The 22,348-nt window shown below is 41.2% G+C and overlaps 1 protein-coding gene across 6 annotated transcripts in view; it reads left to right on the forward strand.

The window, feature by feature from the left end:
• EBF1 (EBF transcription factor 1) overlaps positions 1-22,348 on the forward strand; it is a 394,943-nt gene that overhangs the window by 285,972 nt on the left and 86,623 nt on the right. For 4 of the 6 annotated variants that reach the window (XM_056856959.1, XM_056856963.1, XM_056856964.1 and 1 more), the window contains exons 9-10: positions 7,688-7,821; positions 20,173-20,299. In XM_056856959.1, coding sequence (XP_056712937.1) covers positions 7,688-7,821; positions 20,173-20,299 — 261 coding nt within the window. The remainder of the gene's footprint in view (positions 1-7,687; positions 7,822-20,172; positions 20,300-22,348) is intronic. The other 2 variants (XM_056856960.1, XM_056856962.1) reach the window with 1 other exon arrangement.

The following is a 22,348-nucleotide window of genomic DNA, read 5'->3' on the forward strand; positions in this document are numbered from 1 at the left end:
TACTGCTACATATTTATTTTCATGCGATATGGCCACTAGTTTGTTAGAGGGTCCCACATTAGGGAAAACCTCTGGGAATGCTTATAGAATCAGGGTGTGTTACGCTATAATTATAATTATGGATTACTGACCTGAATTGGTCAACTTTCATTAATAAAGCTTTGAGTATGAGCAACATTATTTCCAACATTTGGATGGGCTCGGAAACCTTCTTATTGGACATTCTGATGCTTCATTTTCTGATTCTGTTTTCCCAGACAACAATAGGTGGAAGGGGCAGCAAAGGGAGGAATTGACTCGGCAGATATGTGCCTGGTAGGAAAGAAAGCCACCCGCTGCTGTTAGCCTATCTTTACATCTCACAAGTTCATTCCAAAAGGCATTTCTGTGCACAGTGTTTTCACTTTCTGCCAATCAGCATACCATCTCACTGGCGCTGGGAGGACTTTCTAATTCTATGTAAGCACAGGTTTGGTTTGCATGAGATATTTCTGGAGATGAGCTGTCATCTGATGCTTACGTTCGCATGCTGTAAGGCAGTGAGGCTATAAATGCAGAAGTTTGTCCTAAGGCTATGTTTTTTCCCCCTCTGCTCTCTCTTCCCCACCAGCAGCAAACAACCAAAAGTTTTGCTTCTACATGCTCAGGGCTTCAGAGACAAAGAGACACAGGCAAAGGTCTACGCTTCTCCCCTTCATGGTGACTGCCATGCAGACTGTGCAAAGGGATTAGAGGCAGGGTTTTAAGCAAGCACAGTGGGGTGCAAAAGAGATCAGATCATCTTTGTATATGAGGGCAACGAGTCTAATATTTTAAAGAATGGCAGCTTGGGGAAGGGGACCATAAAATGGTCTGGAAGTGGAAGGACAGAGAAGTAAGGCATCGTAGGGATAGGGTTTATGAATGTTCATGAATGTACCGTAAGTATGTAAAACAAGTACTCTAAGTATGTAAAACCAAGATCTCCCCCTTCCTGAACACTTGAGGAGAGGATAACTGACTCATATGACAATTTCTTTCTCCCCATCCTGTTCCTCAGGATAATTTTGTTTTCCTCTACATTCAGAACATCTCCCCACCCCCCATCTGCCTGAAATTTTAGACAGGATCCCTTGGGCAAGAGGTATAATACCTGAGAATTTGATCCCAGTTGGGGGAAGGTGTGCTGCTGGAAATGGTTGCATTAATTATGATACTAAAAAGATTACCTGAACCTGAGTATCACTTCTTTTTGAACATCTCCAGTGCCCCTCATGGTGGTCATCATATGATTGCCACATCAAAATGGTACAATACATAAAATCAGGGATAAAGTTTAAAAAGTCCCCCAGTTCTATCATGATAAAATAAAATGCCTTGAAACTTAAAATGATCCCTAAAGACAATGTGCTTAGGAGCAGGGGAAGAGTTATGCATGGTTTTCTTGTTAATAGTGCAGCTTGCCCTTTTACTTGATTTTCTGTGCTATGAGGAAAGGGCAGGTGGAGTGAACTAGAGAACTTGCTTCCTAGGACCATGGAATCCTAAAATATTGTAGCAGCTGAGCATCAGCAGCACCTTCTGTTATGGTTTAGCTTTTCCATCTGCAGTGGAGGGGAAGGAGATCTTTGTCAAGTCCCTCTTTCTTCTGCAGATTCTCAAGTTTTTCCCCACACACTTCCTTCAGGTCCTCCCGAAGCACAATTTCAGAGGGCAAAGAAGGCTGCAGTGAGAATAGGAAGCAGGGAAGTTGCCTTTCTCTGGCTGTGAATCCAGGAGCTGAACTTGGTTTTTAGCTACTAACAGCTTAGCATCTATTTTCAAACTTCAGTAGACTGCTTTCAAGTTGCTGATAGAGGCCACCCAGTTGTTGTTGCATTTGGGTTCCAGTTCTTCTGAGGTTTACAGTACAATCTTATGCCAAGTTACTCCATTCTGAATGCACAAAAATCAATGAATTTAGGAATGTCATAAGAGGCAGTTCCAGAGATTGAAGATGGTGGAGATTGGTACTACCTGGTGAGAATAAGAAAAGCCATGCTGGATCAGACCAAGGCCCACCAAGTCCAGCAGTCTGTTAATACAGTGGCCAATCAGGTGCTTCTAGGAAGCCCACAAACAAGATGACTAATATAACAAGATGACCTAATATAACAGACATGCTCCTCTGATCCTGGAGAGAATACGTATTCATTTTGACTAGTATTAATTTTGACTAGTAGCCATGGATCATCCATGAACATGTCCACTCCCCTCTTGAAGCCTTTCAAGTTGGGAGCCATCACCACGTCCTGGGGCAGGGAGTTTCACCATTAAACTATACATTGTGTGAAAAAATACTTCCTTTTGATTGTTTTGGATCTGTCATCCTTCAGCTTTAGCAGTTGACCCCATGTTCTAGTATTACGAGAGAGGGAGAAAAGCTTCTCCCTGTCCACTCTCTCCACACCATGCATAATCTTATAGATCTCTGTCATGTCTCCCCTTACCTGCCTTTTTCTATGCTAAACAGCCCTAAGCATTTTATCTGCTCCTCCTAAGGCAGTTGCTCTAGCCCCCTGATCATTTTGGTTGCTCTTTTCTGCAAATATCCTTTTTTAGGTGTGATGACTAGAACTGTACACAGTATTCCAAATGTGACCTTACCATAGATTTGTATAAGGGCAGTATGATAGCAGCAGTTTTATAGAAGATGGTGCCTGCCAGATTTGAAACCCAGCAACTTTACTTTTCCTCTTCTTAAAAAGGGGAAACAGAGTTAATGCACCCTTCCCTCTCCTACCAATCTTATGTTTGGCAAAAGGGATGGGGGAAATGTGTAGATTTTAATGTTTAGGTATCTACAAATTATATGTAACTTTTTGGAAAATAGACTTTCTCAATGACATATAGAGAATGTTCTTGTATTTAACTTATGTGAGGGAGTGTATGGCCGTACCATCAGGAAGTGCATGATTGAGAAGCAATTTTTTTTTCATACTCTGATTTAATCAGAGCAGATGATTCCTTGGAGGGAGTGGGGCAATATTTTTAAACACTGCATTTATTAGCTATAAGCCCATTACCATGAGTGAAACTTTTTAAAAAAAACAGTGAGAAACTTTCTGGAGTTTTTATGCATAATTTTATGAGTGTAGCTTGAGTCCAAATTAAACATCAGTTTCTTCTACATGTGCATGCAGCAATTCTTTCCTTAGCTCAAGTAAAATGCAAGGATACTGTAAGACGCAAAATTTGGAACAAAGATCTTGGGAAGTTTGTTTCTTTTCCCCCATCTTAAATGGATCAGCAGGACCAGATTTCCCATACAGACTATGTATAAACATAGACCTCATAAGGCCTCAATTTTCACAGGCTTCACAACCTTTTTTGGGGGTGGGGGTGGAATAGATTCTGTGCAAAAAACAAACCAATCTATTTAATAATTATAAATATTTATGATAACAACAGTAACTGCCATTAAGTCACAACTGACTTATGGTGACCCCTCATGGGCTTTTTAAGGAAAGAAATGAGCAGAGATGGATTGACATTGCCTTCCTCGACACAGCAATCCAGGTCTTTCTTGGTGGTCTCCCATATAAGTATTAACCTTTGTCAACCCTGCTTAGCTTCCAAGTTCTGGGCTGTTTCAGGCTGCTGAAAACAAAAATACAATGTAATAAAATAAAATGTAATAAAATATAGGAAAAGAATGTACTGCCGTTTTCATTTTGTCAAGTGCTGAACTGAAAAATTCAAATGGTTCAATGTGTGGATAATTTTGCACAGCTTGAGTGCAATCCAACATGTTGGTGGGACACAGTAAGAGAAGGCCTCTGTTGCATCCACATTGGTTTGGTGGGCAATGCAGAAGCCTAGAAAGTGGTCACAATCCTATTTAGATTATAATTCAATGGGCTAATGACACCTAACCCAGTGCAAAGTTGTGACTAGCATGGTTGATATTTAACACTGGCCAGTGTGCTTGATATGGTTTGGCAGAGCACAAAGGATTGCTTTGCTTTCTGTTCATGCCAACCATCACTCAGAAAGCTTTCTAGTGTCATCATAATTGTTTGCAACTTGTATTGTAGTGTCTAATTCCAGTACTTTTGCGTACTCTGTATTTGAAGTGATTCACTCAAATTTCTTTTTGGTGATTTCCATAGTTGATTTGTTCTTGTATGTAAGATAATCATCCAGTTAAAGGGGCTAGGCAAGACCTCAGCATGAGACCCTGGAGAGCCGCTGCTGGTCTGAGTAGACAATACTGACTTTGATGGACCAAGGGTCTCATTCAGTATAAGGCAAGCTTCATGTGTTCATATACAACATTCAGAAATTGGAAAATTTGGGCTGAACATTTCTGACTAGAAACTGGAATAAATTTTCAGTAATGTTTATTAAATACAAACACAAACACACACACACACAAGCTCTATAAGGCTTTATCTTAATCAGTTTTTTTGAAAAACGATTTTTTGCCTGTTCATCAAATCACTTTAAAAATATTGTTAGCAATTGTAGTAAAAAGAAATACTAAAAATATTTGCTTTGATACATGGGGTATAATCAATGTGTGAAACAAGCTTCTAGAATTGACATGATGATCTCTGTCTAATTGGTCATGACAATTATATGGTGGTTGTGTGATGAAGTGTCTTGGTGTGCCCCCAGTTTATCAACATTTGCAGTAGGTTTGCCAACCTCTAGGTGGGGCCCAGGATTACAGTTGATCTCCAGACTATAGGGATTAGTTCTCCTCAAGAAAATGGCTGCTTTGGAGGGTGGACTCTATGGCATTATAACTTGGTGAGGCCCTTCCCCACACTCTGCTCAGACTCCACCCCAAAATCTCTAGGCACTTCCCAACTCAGAGTTGGCAATCCTAATTGTAGAGATGGCAGTGCTGACAATGTAAAGTGGGATGAAGGCACTGTGAGTCTGCAGCATTCTTTCATGTTCCTCTTTTTTAGCACTAGAAGTTTGCTTTTATGTGTCATTAAATTAAAATTATTAGTTGCTTTTTGGATATTTTTGGCAAAACATAATTTTGCAAAATCTGTGTTTTTTCATGAAGAAATTAAGTGGTATTTTGCAGTTAAACACAGTTTTGTTTCAGTTTTTTAATCTGAAAAATTTGAAATTTAATTCTATATTGAAGATGGTTTTGTAGGAAAGGTAATTTTAATCATTTGGTCAAATTTTGTTGCATTGTAATGACTTCAGTATTTTTATTCAACATGTTAAGACATTTCCTTGATTTCTTCTAATTTCGTTTTTTCCCTTTAGGATTTACTTTTGAAATATTAAAAATTCTAAAAGGGAACACCTTGTTATTTCTGTGTGCAATTATTTTTTCTACCCAAATGTTTATTCAAGGATTTAGGTTATTTGACTTGTTTCACTTAAATATATAAGAAAACATCAACATAACTCATTATTTTACACATTTCAATATGCACTTTTTAAATTAAGCAGAACTTCAATATAAACTTATTTATAGCAATAAAGAAAGGTTTTGATCTGATTAAGCATTAGCTAGCTGACCTGGATAGCCCCAGGCTAGCCACATCTTGTTAGATCTCAGAAGTTAAGCAGGGTCAGTCCTGGTTATTATTTGGATGAGCAACCTCCAGGGATCACCAGAGTCGTGGTGTGGAGGAAGCAGTGGCTAAGCATCTCCGAATGTCTCTTACCTTGAAAACCCTTTCAGGGGTCACCATAAGTCAGCTGTGACTTGACAGCACAAAAAAAGAGAGTCCAACCTTTCTTTAACTATGCTGCTTAAATCTTCCACTTGACCATATGAACGTTCAATCGACCTGCCCCTACCTCACAATCACATAACTGAAAATGTTTGTGCAGTATATACACAGATACACACACACAGACAGACACACAAGCAGGGGACCTGCAAGGACTTGCAGGAAGCATGTCATTTCCCCGTTCCTCACTGTTTTCTCTTTTCCTTCCCTGAAGCTCTCATAGCTTCTTTCTTCTTCCTGCTTCCTTCTCTCCTTCCCACCCACCAGCCAGACTACCTTGATTTGCCCCACATTTTCAGTTCCTCCTCTCCCTGGCATTCTCTGCTTGGGAAAACTCTGGTCAGGTTGTGCAGTGTCAGCTGTTGGGCCAGTACCAGTTGCACAGTGCTGGCCACTGGGCCGGCCTCAGTTGTGCAGGGGGAGACCTGCAAGAATTGTGGAGGCACATCACTTTCCCCTGTATCCCCCTTTCCACTTATACCCTGCCTTTCCACTTATACCCCGCCTTTTCCCACAAACCCAAAGCAGTTTATATAATTCTCCTTCATTTTATCTCCACAGCAACCCTTTGAGGTAGCTTAGGCTTAGAGTGTATGGGTGACCCACACTCATCTGGTGAGCTTAGATGGCAAAACAGGGATTTGAACCTGCATCTCTGAGATCCTAGTCTGAAAATCTAACCAGTACACAATGGTGACTTTCATGCAGTGGCTGCTGTTTAACTGTTGCAAGGAGTTAAACTGGGCCTGGACTAGCCATATAAGTCATGTGGTATCAAGTCACCTGGTGGTTGCTGCCAGAGCTGGCCCTGCTGAATCCTTCTTCAAAGGTCAAAGGGAAATGACCCTCCCCCTCCCCCTGTCATTTACTAACAGAAATCAAGGAAGACTGTGTGGTTGCCTAGCAATGCCACTGAGGACATTCTTGTATTAAAGCTACAGGCTCCGCTTCTATTATTTTGGGGATTTTTAACCCCTCAATGTATTTTTATTTAATTTCAGATTTTTCAGCAAACCTGGGGCATTTTCAGGTTTGTAGAAAGATTTGTCTTGTCTGTTCACTGCTCCAGTCTCCAGATTTAAGGATCCCCACATTTGACCATGTTGAGAATTACATCAGTGTACTGTCACAGCCATTCCATTTAACAAATTGTGCCCAGGATATTTAGACCCATATGTGCGGTCTACATGTTTTCTTGAAAAAGCAATAAACTGTATAAACTAATCAGGTCTGAGCTCAGTAAAGGTATCTTTCTATAGTAAAAGGAAGATACACAGGCACATGTAAGAAATGGTTTGAAGAAGATAGTTACTTCATTTCATGATGTAATTTTATTAAATATAATTAAATATTTTTATTAAAATATTAAAAATGAATACCCAATTATTCCACAATCTTGGATTTCACAGCAAAACACTAATACATGCCATTGGGTCAATGTCATGTATGGTGTATATTTTCATGGTCACAAAACAACAAAAATAAGACCAAAATGATAAAAAGTAGAATGAATTTAAATGGCTGACATAAAAAACAGCCTAGACACAGACAGTCCAACTAAGAGAGTTCCATTGGCTAGACATCTCAGAAAGTCTGAGATCATGTTTTGCAAAGACATAATTCATTTTTTCAAAAAATGACAGAAATGTACTCTGTTCTATAGTCAGTCTTCAGCCAACAATATTGCTGTTTTCTTTCTAGAGGCTGCCAAATATGGTTTTCTTCTCATGAGATAGAATGGAAACAAAATTAAAAATTAATGGGCAAGCATTCCCCCCCAAAGATCTGATTTGGGATCTCTCACACAAAAGGCAGAGAGAGCAAGATCTCTGGAATCTTAGTAGAGGCGGAAACTAAATCAAAGCTTTTTTTCCCTCCACCCCTTCCCCTCACAAGTCTTCTGTCATTAAAATCTGGTTCTAACAGCTGAATACTTCTTTTTCATGTGTGTTGGAAAGCAGCTACACCATGTATCAAAGCCATCAGTCCAAGTGAAGGATGGACTACGGGAGGTGCCACTGTCATCATCATAGGAGACAATTTCTTTGATGGGTTACAGGTCATATTCGGCACCATGCTGGTCTGGAGTGAGGTAGGTGTTGTCTGCACATTAATGTCTAATAACTTTGTCTAGTTTATACCCAGCCTTTATTTCTCTGGGCCTTGTTCTATTATCGTAACAATGAATAGACTTTCTTCATTTCCCCCAATTTATACAAATAAGAAGTTCAAGACATACCCCCCCCCCCCGGTCATATTTCATGTCACAGTTCCTATTTAAACAGTTCTTATTTCAACTATGGGATTAATCTAGCCTATTGGTATTTTAAAAATGATTTCTATGAAAATTTCTATTAATAATCTTATCATGAAGAAATGCGTCAAAATAAACATTGATAATCTCACACATCTGTAATGTCAACTAATCTGAGAATGGCATCTGTAGTCAATAGGGCCCCACTAATTTTAAATCTCTGTCAGATTCTGACTAAATATTCTTTATAACTTGTAGATTTCTTCCACATTTGTGTTAGCTTTCCTTCCCTACTTCTCATCAATTCATGCCATATATACTAGCCAGTGTAAATTCATGGTTATAGCCACTTGTGTCATCATAGGTGATATGAATTTAAAACCATTTACTCCAGAATAGTTGTATTATTATAATATAGCTACATCATAAAAAGTGGTTTGACTAAAGCAACCCCAGAAACAATTAAAACGTGTACGAGCTCATGTGGTATAGAACTCACACGACTTTCCATCCTTAGCATCTGCCTGGATCACTTATTAGAATGGTCATTTCTTAGAGTGCCTCCTATGTGAGAAGAATGAATATGACAGGGATAAATGTTCTCTGATGTTGTATGAACCTCTGAAATTGTATGAACATAAATTGTATCATGCCAGCACGTTCAAACAAGCTGGCATTTATGCATTTGGATTGTTGATAAAGACTATCAAGCAGCAAGTGCTAGGAAAGGATAGTAAAGCTGTGGCAAAAATAAGATTGGTTAAAATCAGGTGAAGTGGAACAAATGGGAGATGAGATTTAAACAGGATTAACAAGTCTGGCTTTGTAGAGTTGCTAGAGGTCAGTGGTAGAGCACATGTTTTGCATTTAGGGGGTCCTAGATTAAGTCCTTGGCACCTCCACCTTTCCCCCTAGCTACCCCATCACAAAATTTCCATTTCATACTGAGGCTTCTAAATGTATAAGGGTGCCACTAGAAATGCTCATTTCTTAAATAGTCATGCTGTTGCAATGTGCACACTATAAACAATCTGCAGTGCAAATATTGCAATTTTAATTTACTTTGTGTGTATTCAAGCTTTGTAATTGCAGTATTTATAGGCATGAATTTTTTTAAAAAGTCTGCTCTGGTGTGAGTGCTGTTGAAACAAATAAAATTTGTGTGCCACAGTTCTTTGAGAATTGAGATACATGTTAAATATGTAGATTTAAAATGATTCCAGGACACATATTTATTATTTAAACATACACTTCAGTTATAGGCTCTCTAACATAATTACAATGTTTCTCACTCAGGGAAGTACATTGAATCATAATTTATCATATTAATTTTGTGCAGAAATACAGATACTTGCGGCCAGAGTTTTCAATTAATTTTTGGCTGCCAGAACAAAAATTATTTCAAAAAATGTCTGACAGCATTTATGTTCAAAAAGGAAAGGCCATGCCTCATTAATTCAGATCGTGTAGTTCACATTTTATAACAATTGTATATAGAGTGTTGCCAACCTCCAGGTACTAGCTGGACATCTGCTATTACAACTGATCTCCAGCCGATGGAGATCAGTTCACCTGGAGAAAATGGTTGCTTTGGCAATTGGACTCTGTGGCATTGAAGTTTCTCCCCTCTCCAAACACCGCCCTCCTCAGGCTCTGCCCCAAAAACCTCCCACTGGTGGTAAAGAGGGACCTGGCTACCCTATGTATACAGCATGTATAATTTCTGCAAATAATTTCATTTCCAAGAACTTAGATGCAGGTTAGTTTACAACACAGATGTTATTTTCACCATCAGCTGAAAGGCACAAAGAAGACTTTTGCAGGTCATTACTCTCTTGTGTTTAAAAGCTTGGAAGTTGAGATAGAACATGGTATCTGCAACCTGTTCTCCCATTCAGTTTCAGTGGAAGAGTCAAATCCATGTGTATAATGGAATGTTCATGGAGATGGAGTCCCCCAGGTACCCAGCAGTTCAGTTTGTGCTTTGTATAAAGAGCTATATGCAGCAGTGCCCCGTACTGATGGGCAAGACACATAATAGGAACTGAAATACAGCATTTGCCATTGATCTTCAGCTATTGAGTGTGACACTTGAAACCTGATGGAAAACAGTATGAAAGGACATTCTGATACATTCAGGTTTCAGCTTCTTAAGGAATCCAGTGAGTAGACAGTGAATATGCCCTTAAGCAACATTTTATCTTGTAATTTTCTTCCCTTAAATACGATTCTACAAACTGTAGACTTTAAAGACTCTCAGTTCAATGTTTCAGCTTGGAAAGATCAAAATATCTTAAACTATCTGATTTGGCCTGCCTTCTGATTTCTTGAAATATATGAAACCAATAGCTTTCTTTTCAGTATTCCTTCAAGTCCTATGAGCAATGGTTTTAAGAATTAGAAAATCTAGTTCCTTCAATTCCCCCTTAATATATATCTTGCATCAACTCACGCCTGATTTGCTTTATTCTAAATTACACACATTGTAGTTACATACCTTAAGACACATCACATATTTTGTTGTCTAATTAGTCAAGACAGACCAGGAAAAGGAAACTAGGAAGAATGGGAGGGGGGCGCTGCAGCCTCCTATCTGAAAACATCATCTGACCTGGAATCAAATCCAGTATAGATGTTCAGAAACAGAATGTGGCCCAGCCTTGATTTTATTCTTCCATTGCAACTTTCAGAATTGATAGAAAGGACATCTGAAAGTCTCTTGCCTTGAAAACCCTACGGGGTCACCATAAGTCAGCTGTGACTTGACTGCAAAAGAAAAAGGATATACTTTGTGCTTTATGTATAGATCAGCTGAGTATTTGCCAACAACAGGCTTTTGGGTGCAACTTCAGAAATCTAACTCTGTTGCAATTCCTTACAGTGTCAGTGTGTGAGTATTCCACATTCAATATGCTCTTTATTATTATTTTTGAATAATAATAATAATAATAATATGTATATAGTATTTTTGAATATTCAAAACCCACTACATAAAGTATTTCAGAACATCTTCCATAAGGTACACTAATATTTTCTTCTGTAGAATTGCACTTGTGGCAATAAAGTTTTGCCATCAAGAATACATATGTCAATCTGAGGGCAGAAGGAGCCAGAGCCAGGAAAAGAACTGGAATGAAAAATTTACCGTATTTTTCGCTCCATAAGACGCACCTGACCATAAGACGCACCTAGTTTTTAGAGGAAAACAAGAAAATAAGCTATTTAATAAGCTACCGGTATATTAGAATAATATTTCAACCATGTAAAGTGAACAGCAGTCAACAGTGGCATTAAGAACCATCATCACTGTCATTAACAAATGAAGAGAGACTTTAAGGTTCGAGTACTCTTCTAGTCTTCTGTGAACCCCAAGAACTCATCATTGCTAGAGTCAGAATTTATTTGTAGCACTAAGGAACTTTTCTTATGTGCCAAGGGGGGAATCAGGAAATAGAACCTGAAGAAACATTGGCACTTGTTTTTGCCATCAAGTCGCAGCCGACTTATGGCGACCCCGTCAGGTTTCCAAGGCGAGAGATGTTCAAAGGCGGTTTGCCATTGCCTGCCTCTGCGCAGAGACCCTGGACTTGCTTGATGGTTTCCCATCCGAATAATAACCAAGGCCGATCCTGCTGGATCTGTCGGTCTAACCAGGTTAAGACATCTCAGCCTTCATGAAAAGCAATGGCACAAACTCCATCTTCCAGCTCGGTTTTTCAGAGCAATGTTTGAACTGAAGGCAGGCTAGATGTTTCCAAACAGACTGCTTCTTGATTGGAGCCCAATGGTTGAGAAGCAGAATTAAGCCACAACAAAATCAACCCTAGCCATGATTTATGCACTGGAGGTTTTGCCGCTCTCTAGATGCATATTTCCCCCCATCAAAATTCTCAGAACACTGCATGGGGGTTTATTCTTGAGTTTCAGGATTCGGATGGGGGGAAAATGTGCATCTAGAGAGCGGCAAATCCAAGGCAAAATTTCCCCATGCATAAATGGCAGCAGGGCAGATAGCCCCATTGAACAGGCCACGGATCTGACTCTATACCCCCCACCCCCTAAAAAGAGGCCGAGGTTGGAATACCGTGCAAGATAAATAGATTAGAGCCTCTGCGCCCCCCCCCCCGATTTTGCAATCCCGTGAAGGAAGCTAATTTCGGGCTCTAGCCCAAAGGCAGCTTTATTATTATAGGGCATTTATGCATGGGAGGTTTTGCCTTGGATTTGCTGCCCTCTTGATGCACATTTCCCCCGTCCGAATTTTCAACTCTGGCCATTTATGCACGGGAGGTTTTGCCTTGAATTTGCTTCTCAATAGATGCACATTCTCCCTATCCGAGTTCTCAAAACTCAAAAATAAGCCGCCATGCAGAGTTCTGAGAATCCGGATGGGGGAAACATGCATCTAGAGAGCAGCAAACCCAAGGCAAAACCTCCTGTGCATAAGTGGCAATAGTCTTCTCCCAGGCCGCGGGATCCACCACGAAGGGGGCCGCCAGCCACCTCGTAAAGCTTGCCTAATTGGCCTGCAGCAGCTCCCGGCCCTGCAAGAGAATGAGGCCCCGGGCTTGGCAGCCCCCCCAGCCATTACAATGGCGTGTCACCACGAGAGGCGGCGGGTGGGGATTATTAAAGGCAACAGGAGATCCCGTGGACCCCCTCCCTGCTTTTCCAACGGGGGCTGGGAGTCAGGCTCTGGCCCCCTCCCCGGATTTGGGGGGAAGGCGGCGGGGAAGGGAAGGCGGGCAAAGCCGAGGGGGGAAGGTGGGCAGGCAGGCCTGATTTTCTCTCTCTCCCCCCCACCCCCAATTTTCAGATTTCTCTCTTTCTCCCTCCCCCTTCCCACTCCCCCTTCAGGGCTTCCCCCCCACCTTTTTAAATAAATGCAATCCCAGTTGCCGTTTGGATGGAGCATCTCCTCGGGTTAAACCTTGCACGCATTGGGTGGGAGGAAGAGAGAAAGGCGTTGCGAAGGAGCGACAAAAGCGCGTCCTGAAGTGTGCAGTGAGGCAGGTTGGGAGAGGGAAGGAACCCAGGGCTTTCCCGTGTGTGTGGAAAATAACATGGCGTTAACGTGTGGAAAATAACGTGGCGACGACCTCCCAGAAAACACTTCACCAACTCTCCCAGCAGGGCTTCAACCTGATTCGCGGGCACGCTCTTGGAGATTCAGCTCCAGTTACCGGTAACGCACACACACATTCACTCCATAAGATGCACAGACATTTCCCCTCACTTTTGAGGAGGAAAAAAGTGCATCTTGTGGAGCGAAAAATATGGTAAGCAGGCAAGCAAGTGAAGGTTGCTGGGACTATTGCTGCTAACCCAGCACTACCAAATCTTGCCGTTTCTTCCTCTCTGTGTGCAAGGGAGTGTTTTTCCCAAGGTTATCTTCCCATCTGACCGAACAGAGAGTCTGGTAGAACGAGGAGAAGGTACAGTGGTTACTGTCTTGGACAGGGAGGCTGATGAGGTCACACAGTTGACCTTCCATGTCAGATGTGATTCCTCATCCTTGTTTGCTTGTTTGAAATTTGTTTTGTCCCCAGCATACCTCTTTGCAGGGGGAACTCTGCAGCTTTGGATACCAGATACTGGTGGTTAAAAACAAGTAGAGATGTTGCCCTAATGACTTGCTGATGAGTTTCCTGGACTCATCCCAGTGAATGACCACAGCTGGAGATGGGAGGAGAGAATACGATAGGTGACATCCGAAGAAGGACAGAGCTAGGGAGCAGAGGAAAGAAAGATTATCCTATAGTCCTTTGATTTGGTAGCTGGAGTTGAGAAAATTGCATGTTCTGAAATTTGGAATCAAAGCTTTGGCTGTAGGTTTCTTGCTATTCCTCATATTACAGTTGGTGGGCTGAAAATGAGAGAACAGTGGCTTGCCTAAAGTCACCTAGTGCATTAATGGGTTGGATAACATTTGAATCAGGGAGTTCCCACTTCACAGCCAGTGCACCAGCTCTCTTATGCTGTGTCCTGGAAAAATGAGGAGCCACTCTGGAAAGAAGAATTAAGGGGTTGTTTGCCTGTATATCTTCATTTACTCTAAGAAATTTAACTCTTCAATCTGTTTAGCATAAACACCAAACTGTATGCCTATCATTCCCCATAAATCACACAAGAATTTATATTTATGTGGATTAGCTACTCCTTCTTGATAATTCCAGCTACTGGAATTACTTCTCTTCATTATAACTGAATCTTCAGCCTGGTTTCCTAGAGCAAAGAGAATGTTACAATATGCAAACCACACATCTGGTTTTAGGGAGTGTTTGTGATTTGGTGGTCAATCCTATGCTTTGCATATAGAATGTCCCAGGTTCAATCCCCTGAATCACCAGTTAAAGTGGGTGATGTGAAAAGTTCCTTTCTGAGTTCCTGGAGAGCTACTGCCCATCACAGTAGAAAATACTGACCTTGATAGACCAATGGTTTGACTCAGAATAAAACAGCTTTATGTGTTCATGTATGGATAATGTCGGCTGTCAGACCAAATAGAAGTTAAAGGCTCACCCAAACTTTTAAAAAGCCCAACAAAAGAAAGAAGTGTGGTCACTTGTAAGAAAGGCTGTGAATATGGCATTGGTAAGAGTTCAGGGCAAGTTCATAACTGTACAGCAATTATATAATTCTCCACATTTCACATACTGCATAACAAACTACTGTATATACTCGAGTATAAGCCGAGTTTTTTAGCCATGATTTTGGCTTAAAAAACTCACCTCAGCTTATACTTGGGTCAATATGGTAATTCACCAGTGGGGCCCTCTCCCAGCACGCTCCCACCGGCCAGCTGATGGGTGGGCTGTCCCGCCTTCTCCCCCCCACCGCCTTGTGCGCGGTGGTGGTGGCGGCTTCTTCCCACCCCACCGCACCCCACCCCACCCAATCGCGCCTTCGGCGTGGCGGCAGCGGTTTCTTCCCCCCACTGCACCCCACCTGATCGCGCCTTTTGTGTGATCGTGATTGCGCCTTTTGCGCGATCGTTGCACCTTTTGCGCGATCGCGCCTTCTGCGTGGCGGCAGCAGTTTCTTCACCCCCCACCCCACCCCGCCTTCTGCTGGGTGGCGGCGGTTTCTTCCCCCCACCCCCCACCTCACCCAGGCCTGTCCTCCTGCTAGCCAGCTGACCCTGCAGGGCCTCCTGTGCACAGGGAGGGGGCCGCCGCCGCCACCACCACCTGCCTGCGCGCCTGGAGCCCAGTCAGGTAAGCCTGCGGGGGGGGGGAGGGGGTGCATTTCCCCCTTGGCTTATACGTGGGTGCCTAATTTTTCCCCATTTTGGGGGTGAAATTAGGCACCTTGGCTTATACTCGGGTCGGCTTATACCCGAGTATATACGGTACTCATGTGAATATTGAGTACACTGGTTTCCACCAACAGGATCTAGAGCTGCTGTCCCAGGTTATTTTTGCATATAACCTGATTCAACCACTGTTGTAAATCAGACAAATTATTCACAGCCAGCGATGAATAACACACAGAGAGAAACACTTTTACCACCTCTACATAATTAAAACAACTCTGCATAACAGAAAAAAGTAGAATACATTAGCCAACTACAAAACTGGACATGCTGTTACAAATACAAACAGTAATATGTTCGGGATTTTATACTGATAGCAGGTACATGCTTCCTGCTATCATTAATCTCTATAGGTCAGTTTTAATTTAATCAGTTTCACATTCTGTTTTTTTTTTTTAAATTATATGAAACAGATGACAGGAATGCCATAATATTAGAGTATTTTACTTAAAAATTCCGGCACAGAGAAGTGATGGGCTGCTAAATTCAAACCTAGTTCCAGATTCTAATTTCCTTTACATCTAAAGAGCATTACAAGATGGCAGCAGATGTGGGCACATTCTGCACTAAAACAGTTACAGTTGTGTGCTATGAAATGCCTGACTCTGTATACATTATGCAACGTCAGCCCAGTTTATGCATTTTTTACATTTACTTATTTTGCAAAGTCATAGCATGAGGCAAGCAACTATGCAGGGCGCTGAAACCTCTTTTTCTGGTATTTGAAAATTCTCTCTTCTCTGGCATCTGTACAATCACCAGGCTGTGCTGTTCACAAACATTTAAGAACTTCACAACTATAAAGACTACGCTTTTTTGAAAGTACAAATTTTTTTTAACAGATTCCTGGTATGGTTGAATTTTGAGCAATGTTATATTGTGCAGAATCCTAGAATACACAGAGCCTTAGTGACTATACTCATCTCTTAATCATTAGTTTTTAGATGCTTTCTGGAATATTATAAGTATTGAAAATAATTGACATTTTGGTCCTTGTATATGCGGAATGCAATTGTGTGAGTATGCATATGTGAGTATGAGGAAGAAAGAGAGAAGACTCAAATGTGGAGGGAGAATGAAAAACTTGATTCAGACATAATGCCGAACTGTTGTTTATTTTAACTCTGGTTCTTTATGAAACTTAAATTCAGCTAACAAACGATCATTCAAATCCTGGATTATCTCAACAAATGCCAATGTAATCACTTTCACACTTTTCCGTTCAGAGACTCAGTTGTTATCCTGGCCTGCATTGTTGATAAGGTGCTGCCAGGATACATTTGTATGTCATAAAAAGCCATCGTTAATACTAACTGTTGGGTAATTGCCTTCACTAGGCTTACTGGGTCTCCTGCTGTGGTGGGAGACTTCCCACCCTCTGCCTGCTAACCCCACCATTGTTCAGCAGGGTGAGGTATGGGGACGGGGGTGGGGGGAAGAGTCATCATGCTGTCACTTCCACTGTAAACCAGAAGTTCTGTCACCACATTGGCATTATGCTGTAGAATCATGCCAAGCTGCAAAACCACACAGTATGGTTTTACTGTAGAGGTTATTTGGGGGGTGGGGGTGGATCCTAGAACATCAGGTTTAATGCCAGAAGAGACAGCACTACATTATTTCCCCTCATACCTGCCACCCTCCCACCTGTTGCCAATAGCTGGCAGCCCTACTTCAAACTATGACTTCCTGCCCTGGTTTGATGTGCCCTAACTACCCATGGTTAGTGGAGTGGCTGCATTTGGATGATGTCACTAATCATAGTTTAAATAAACTGTGGTTTCATATGATGGCTGGACCAAACCAAAGAGAAGTGATGAGTTCTGCAATTGTATCTATCAACATCTGAGAAGACATGAGGTCTGCCGTGGAAACTGGGGAGATTTTAAATACAGGACTGTGGAAGTGTGCTAAAATGGACTTTATACCATGACTGGGTGCTTCAGGTGGCTGCCTTTCCAGTTCATGGCTATTTTTGCATGGTCAGTTTTGATGCTCGCTCAAAGCTCTTTTTTAAAATGCGACTTTAAAAATGCCTTTTCACGGTCCCAACGCTAAAGAAGTTCCACTCCCCCACTCGCCTGCTCCTTTGTTCCTGTTTGCATAGCCATTAGCATATGCGTAGCTAATGCGCCTCTGTTGTTTTGCATTGTTCTTTGAGGGGGATTCGTTGACGGTAAACATCAAAGGTCACATTAAATGGGCTCTTTAGTAATGTGAAGCAGGTATGCGCTGGCTTCGCAGTCACTTCCGGAATGATGGTTCAGAGTGCAAAATTAAAAAAAATATGCAGGGCAATTCAGCCTGGAACGCGCTGCTAATTACCATGCAAAAATGGCCAGTATATATTTTTAAGTTGCCTCTATGGTACAGTCATTAAGGCATTTACTTGCTCTGGTAACAAAGCAATATCCATCATGTATCCAAAAGATCTAAATATCTCTCTTTCACACTACAGCATAGTGAAGAGATTGCCATAGTTATGTAATCAAGCTGTGTAAATCTGGGTTTCAGGCTTGCCCTTTTTCCTCACACTATATCATAGAATCATATTTGAAGCTGCAAGCATGGATTTTGTGTGAATGAAGAGTAAGAGAAGAGGGGTGGTGGGAAGGGGCAACACAATTCTGGAGAGGATTAGAAGTGCTGGCAGTTGTCTGGGCCTACCCCCCTTTTGCAACAGCATGAGAGCGGAGAGAAAAGGGGCCCCTCTGCCTTTTATGCTCAGCTTTCGGTCCAGGGAATGTTTTCCCAGTCACAATTCACATGAGACTCATTTTACCTCAATTTTGTGGAGGAAGGGTAGTCTCCTTTGTACAATGGCTATCATAGGGCTTTTCTGCACCATGTTTCTGCTGAAGCTAGGCTTCTTAACTGCATTATCCCTCCCACCTCACACACAAACCATATTGTTTGCTGGCCGTAGCTCTCTCAGTTTTTCTTCAACCCCCCCCCCCTTTGGCCCATTTAAAGAAGAAAAAACCAGGAAAAACTCAGGGGGGTGGGAATGGGAGAACAATAACGCAATGTGCAATAGTATTCATTATTTATATCATTATTAGTATATATGATGATAATTTTAAATGATTATTGTTGACGATCCTTTAAGGTTAATTGTGAACCCCAGTTTGAATGTTATAGACTTCTAAGTAGATTACACCTTTGCTGTTGTTGGGAAATAAACTCAAAATACTGGGGAGACACTGATATAGAATACTGTTAGACCTCTTAACCTAGAGGAGAAATGAAATAAATAAATTCACACTGGAATTTACAACTTCTAGAATAATGTACAATTGCTGGAGTAATGAGGCAAAAAGAACCCACCACCACAGTCTCCTTGTATTTTTCTGCATTTAGAAATATACTGTATGTTTAATTTATTTACTTAAAATAAAGAAAGTTATTGTAAAAAACCATCCAGAAAATCTGCTGAACTCTCCTCGACCTTGAGACTATGCAACGATGTACAATAAATATGTCAGTCTCTTCTTGGAACCAATGTGGTTTTTATTGGAAAATGCATGAAATAATGTTGAAAGAGAATTAAATTGGTGACAGACCTATGCATGTTGTTCAGATTTTATATAATGTATACATGTACACATGCATATGCGTGCACACACATTTTAAATGTTTACTGTAGTGTAAAAGGATAAAAAATCTGGCTGACCCATCTTTAAAATGCTTTGCTGTTTTCATTTAATTTTGTTCTGTGTCCACCTAAATAACACCTTTGGTGTATTTATATTGAATTTCTTGTCATTTTCAGGGTTTGTGTGTGTGTGTTAAAAGTTAAGATTTTAACCCAATAAATGAATGACTGGAAGATTCATTACTTGAAGGCACTTATAGGTAGGGCGCCAAGTCCCTCTTCGCCACCGGCGGGAGATTTTTGGGGCAGAGCCTGAGGAGGGCAGAGTTTGGGGAGGGGAGGGACTTCAATGCCAGAGTTCAATTGCCAAAGCGACCATTTTTCTCCAGGTGAACTGATCTCTATCAGCTGGAGATCAGTTGAATTAGCAGGAGATCTCCTGCTACTACCTGGCAGTTCAGGAAACAATTTAACCTGTGCTGAATAAATTACAGACTGTAGAAAGACGTAGCACGAGGCTCAAATATTAACCAAATAATATAAGACAAAGCTTATAAAGCTTTATAAGCTTTGTCTTATATTATTAGGTTAAAATTTGAGCCTCGTGCTACGTCTTTCTACAGACTACCTGGCAGTTGGCAACCCTACTTATAGGGACAGCTATAATTAATTTGCAAGTCAAGAATAGTTGACATTAAAATATCCAAATGTTGTCGAAACATAAAGAAATCGGAAATTAGGCAGGAAGACTGAATTAAAAAAAACACCTCACATTTTAGGAAGTTATACAATCAGTTTAATTAAATAAGAATTTTATGACAGTGGGTGGAACACTTTTAACCAGCTTTGCTGTGCCCTGTGAGCTGAGGCACATGCTGCATTTTAGGAGCTCGCAATTTTACTTTCATTTTCAATCATAGTTTATGCTAAAGAAGCTGACTATGCTCAGGCCTGAATGGAAATCTTTTGGGATGAATGGGTACGGAAACAGCAAGCTGACTGTGTTTAAATGTTGCAGAATGTCATTAAGTAATTTTCAGACTCAGAAGCAAATGCCTGCCGTGTATGAAAACAGAGCTAATATTGTGATATGACTGGGAAGATGAACATTTGCAAATATTGTTGTCATTGGCTTTTATGCTGGTTACATTGAGCAGGCATTCAACACTGACAGGTTAATTACATGTTTCAAAGCTTTGTTTATGTGATCTGAGAAGAAAGTGTTATTAAAGAACTGTTTTGCATCTAACGGATTTCCTCCCTTCTAATATTTCCATAGCTTATTACACCTCATGCAATCAGAGTTCAAACACCGCCCCGACACATCCCTGGTGTAGTAGAGGTCACATTGTCCTACAAGTCCAAGCAGTTCTGTAAAGGTACCCCTGGAAGATTCATCTATACAGGTAAGATTATTACTTTTAAAAAATACATGTAATGTAATATGTGTTTATCTTCCCTAATGCTACTGCTTTTACACTGAGTGTTAAACAGCTGATGTGTCTTCCAACCTTAAGGTTGAGTCATATGTCATTGCTCCCACAGAACCATACCACATGATTTTATTTATCTACATGACATCTACATGAAACCGCTGGGTGAGGTCATCCAGAGATTTGGGCTGGGTTGTCACCAGTATGCAGATTACACTCAGTTCTATCTTGTACTTCTGGTGGATGCAAGGGAGGATGTAGAAACCCTGAATCAGTGCCTGGAGGTGTTTTGGGGGTAGATGTGGGCTAATAAACTCATGAGAAAACCGAAGTGCTATCGGTGAGTGGAAGGCCTGACACAGGATTTAAGGTATTCCTTGTTCTGAATGGAGTTGCACTGCTCTTATAGGAACAGCTCTGTAGCTGGACCCAGGCCTACTGTTGGAGGCAGCTATGGCTGGGAATTCCTTTTTAACAGCTTTGACTGATTAGCCACCTATGCTCTTTCCTGGACAGCATATCCGGCCACTGTGGTTCATGGCCTGGTAACATCTAGATTAGATTACTGTAATACACTCTATGTGAGACTGCCCTTGAAAAGTGCTCAGAAATTTCAACTGGTACAGAATGCTGCTGCCCTGGAGTTGACTGGAGTGGGTGGTAGGGACCATATCACTCTAGTCTTGTTCACAAGACACTGGCTCACAATTTATTTCTGAGCCCAATAAAAGATGTTAACTTTTAAAGCCTGATGTGGTTTGGGACCAGCATACATGAGAAACCACTTACTTCTATATGAGCCTACCTGACCACTAAGGTCATCTTCTGAGGCCCTGTTTCATGTGTCCCTGCCTTCTATTATTAAACAGGTGGCAACCTGAGAGAGTGCCTTTTAGGCCAGGCACCAAAATGATGGAACACTCTCTCCAGGGATATTCACCTGGCCCCTTCCATCACTGTGTTCCACCAGTGGGTGAAGACTTCTTTTTTAACTGACATTCCCCCCTTCCTGTCTTATGTTGCAATTACTAATTCATGTGCTTTTAATGTGTATTTTAATTTTGGTTTTAATAGTTCTTATGAATCATTTTATGATGTTTTATTTTAAACGGTTAGCTGCCTTGATGTCCCTCAGTGGGCAGAAAGGCAACATACAAATTTTGTTAATAAATATTAAAACCCACAGTGGTCCCCTCCTTTTATGTAAATCTAGATTTTGTGAAACATGTTCAACAGGAAGGTTTACTAGCCATGTATTGACTGGTAAAGTGCATGCATACTTGATAATTTGTTGGTTTGAAGTTGGTCCCAAGAGGTTAACAGGATGAATAAATAAGAAAAATCATGTAGCACTGGGAGAAGGGCAGTTGTATTAATTTTTTTTTTGGGTCTGACTCCTGATATTTTCTGAGTAATAGAAGGTATATAGGAATACTTGAAGTGATTATTATGTTGCATATTAACATCGACCACAGTACATCTCTAGACAGGAAAGGATGCAAGAATGGTAGCACCAAAAGACATAAGGAGACAGTCAAAGTGAGCTGACCTTATAGACCTTATAGACCTGGTATAAGCAGCCTCCTTCTGGTAAATATGCTTATTGAATATGTGTGGGTGTAAAGTGCTGTCAAGTTGCAGCCAACTTATGGCAACCCAGTAGGGCAAGAGACTCAAAGCAAGAGACTAGCAGAGATGGTTTGCCGTTGCCTTTCTCTGTGATACAACCTTGGCATTCCTTGGTGGTCTCCCATCCAGTTACTAACCAGGGCTGATCCTGCTTAGCTTCTGAGATCTGGTGGGATCAGGCTAGCCTGGGCCATCCAGGTTAGGGCACTTATTGAATATAGTTCTGTATAATGCAGCCTAGTACATCAACATGAAAGCAGATGCCCAAGCATAAGCTGCTAGCATGAAGGAACTAAACCTTTGTGTATTTGAGGAAAGCTTGGCAGCTTCTCTATGCCATCTCAGCTGCTTTCACCAGAAATCAAGAAAGATAATATGTTGCAAAGTCAGGGA

The sequence above is a fragment of the Euleptes europaea genome, chromosome 1 (assembly GCF_029931775.1).
Source record: "Euleptes europaea isolate rEulEur1 chromosome 1, rEulEur1.hap1, whole genome shotgun sequence".
Lineage (NCBI taxonomy): Eukaryota > Metazoa > Chordata > Lepidosauria > Squamata > Sphaerodactylidae > Euleptes > Euleptes europaea.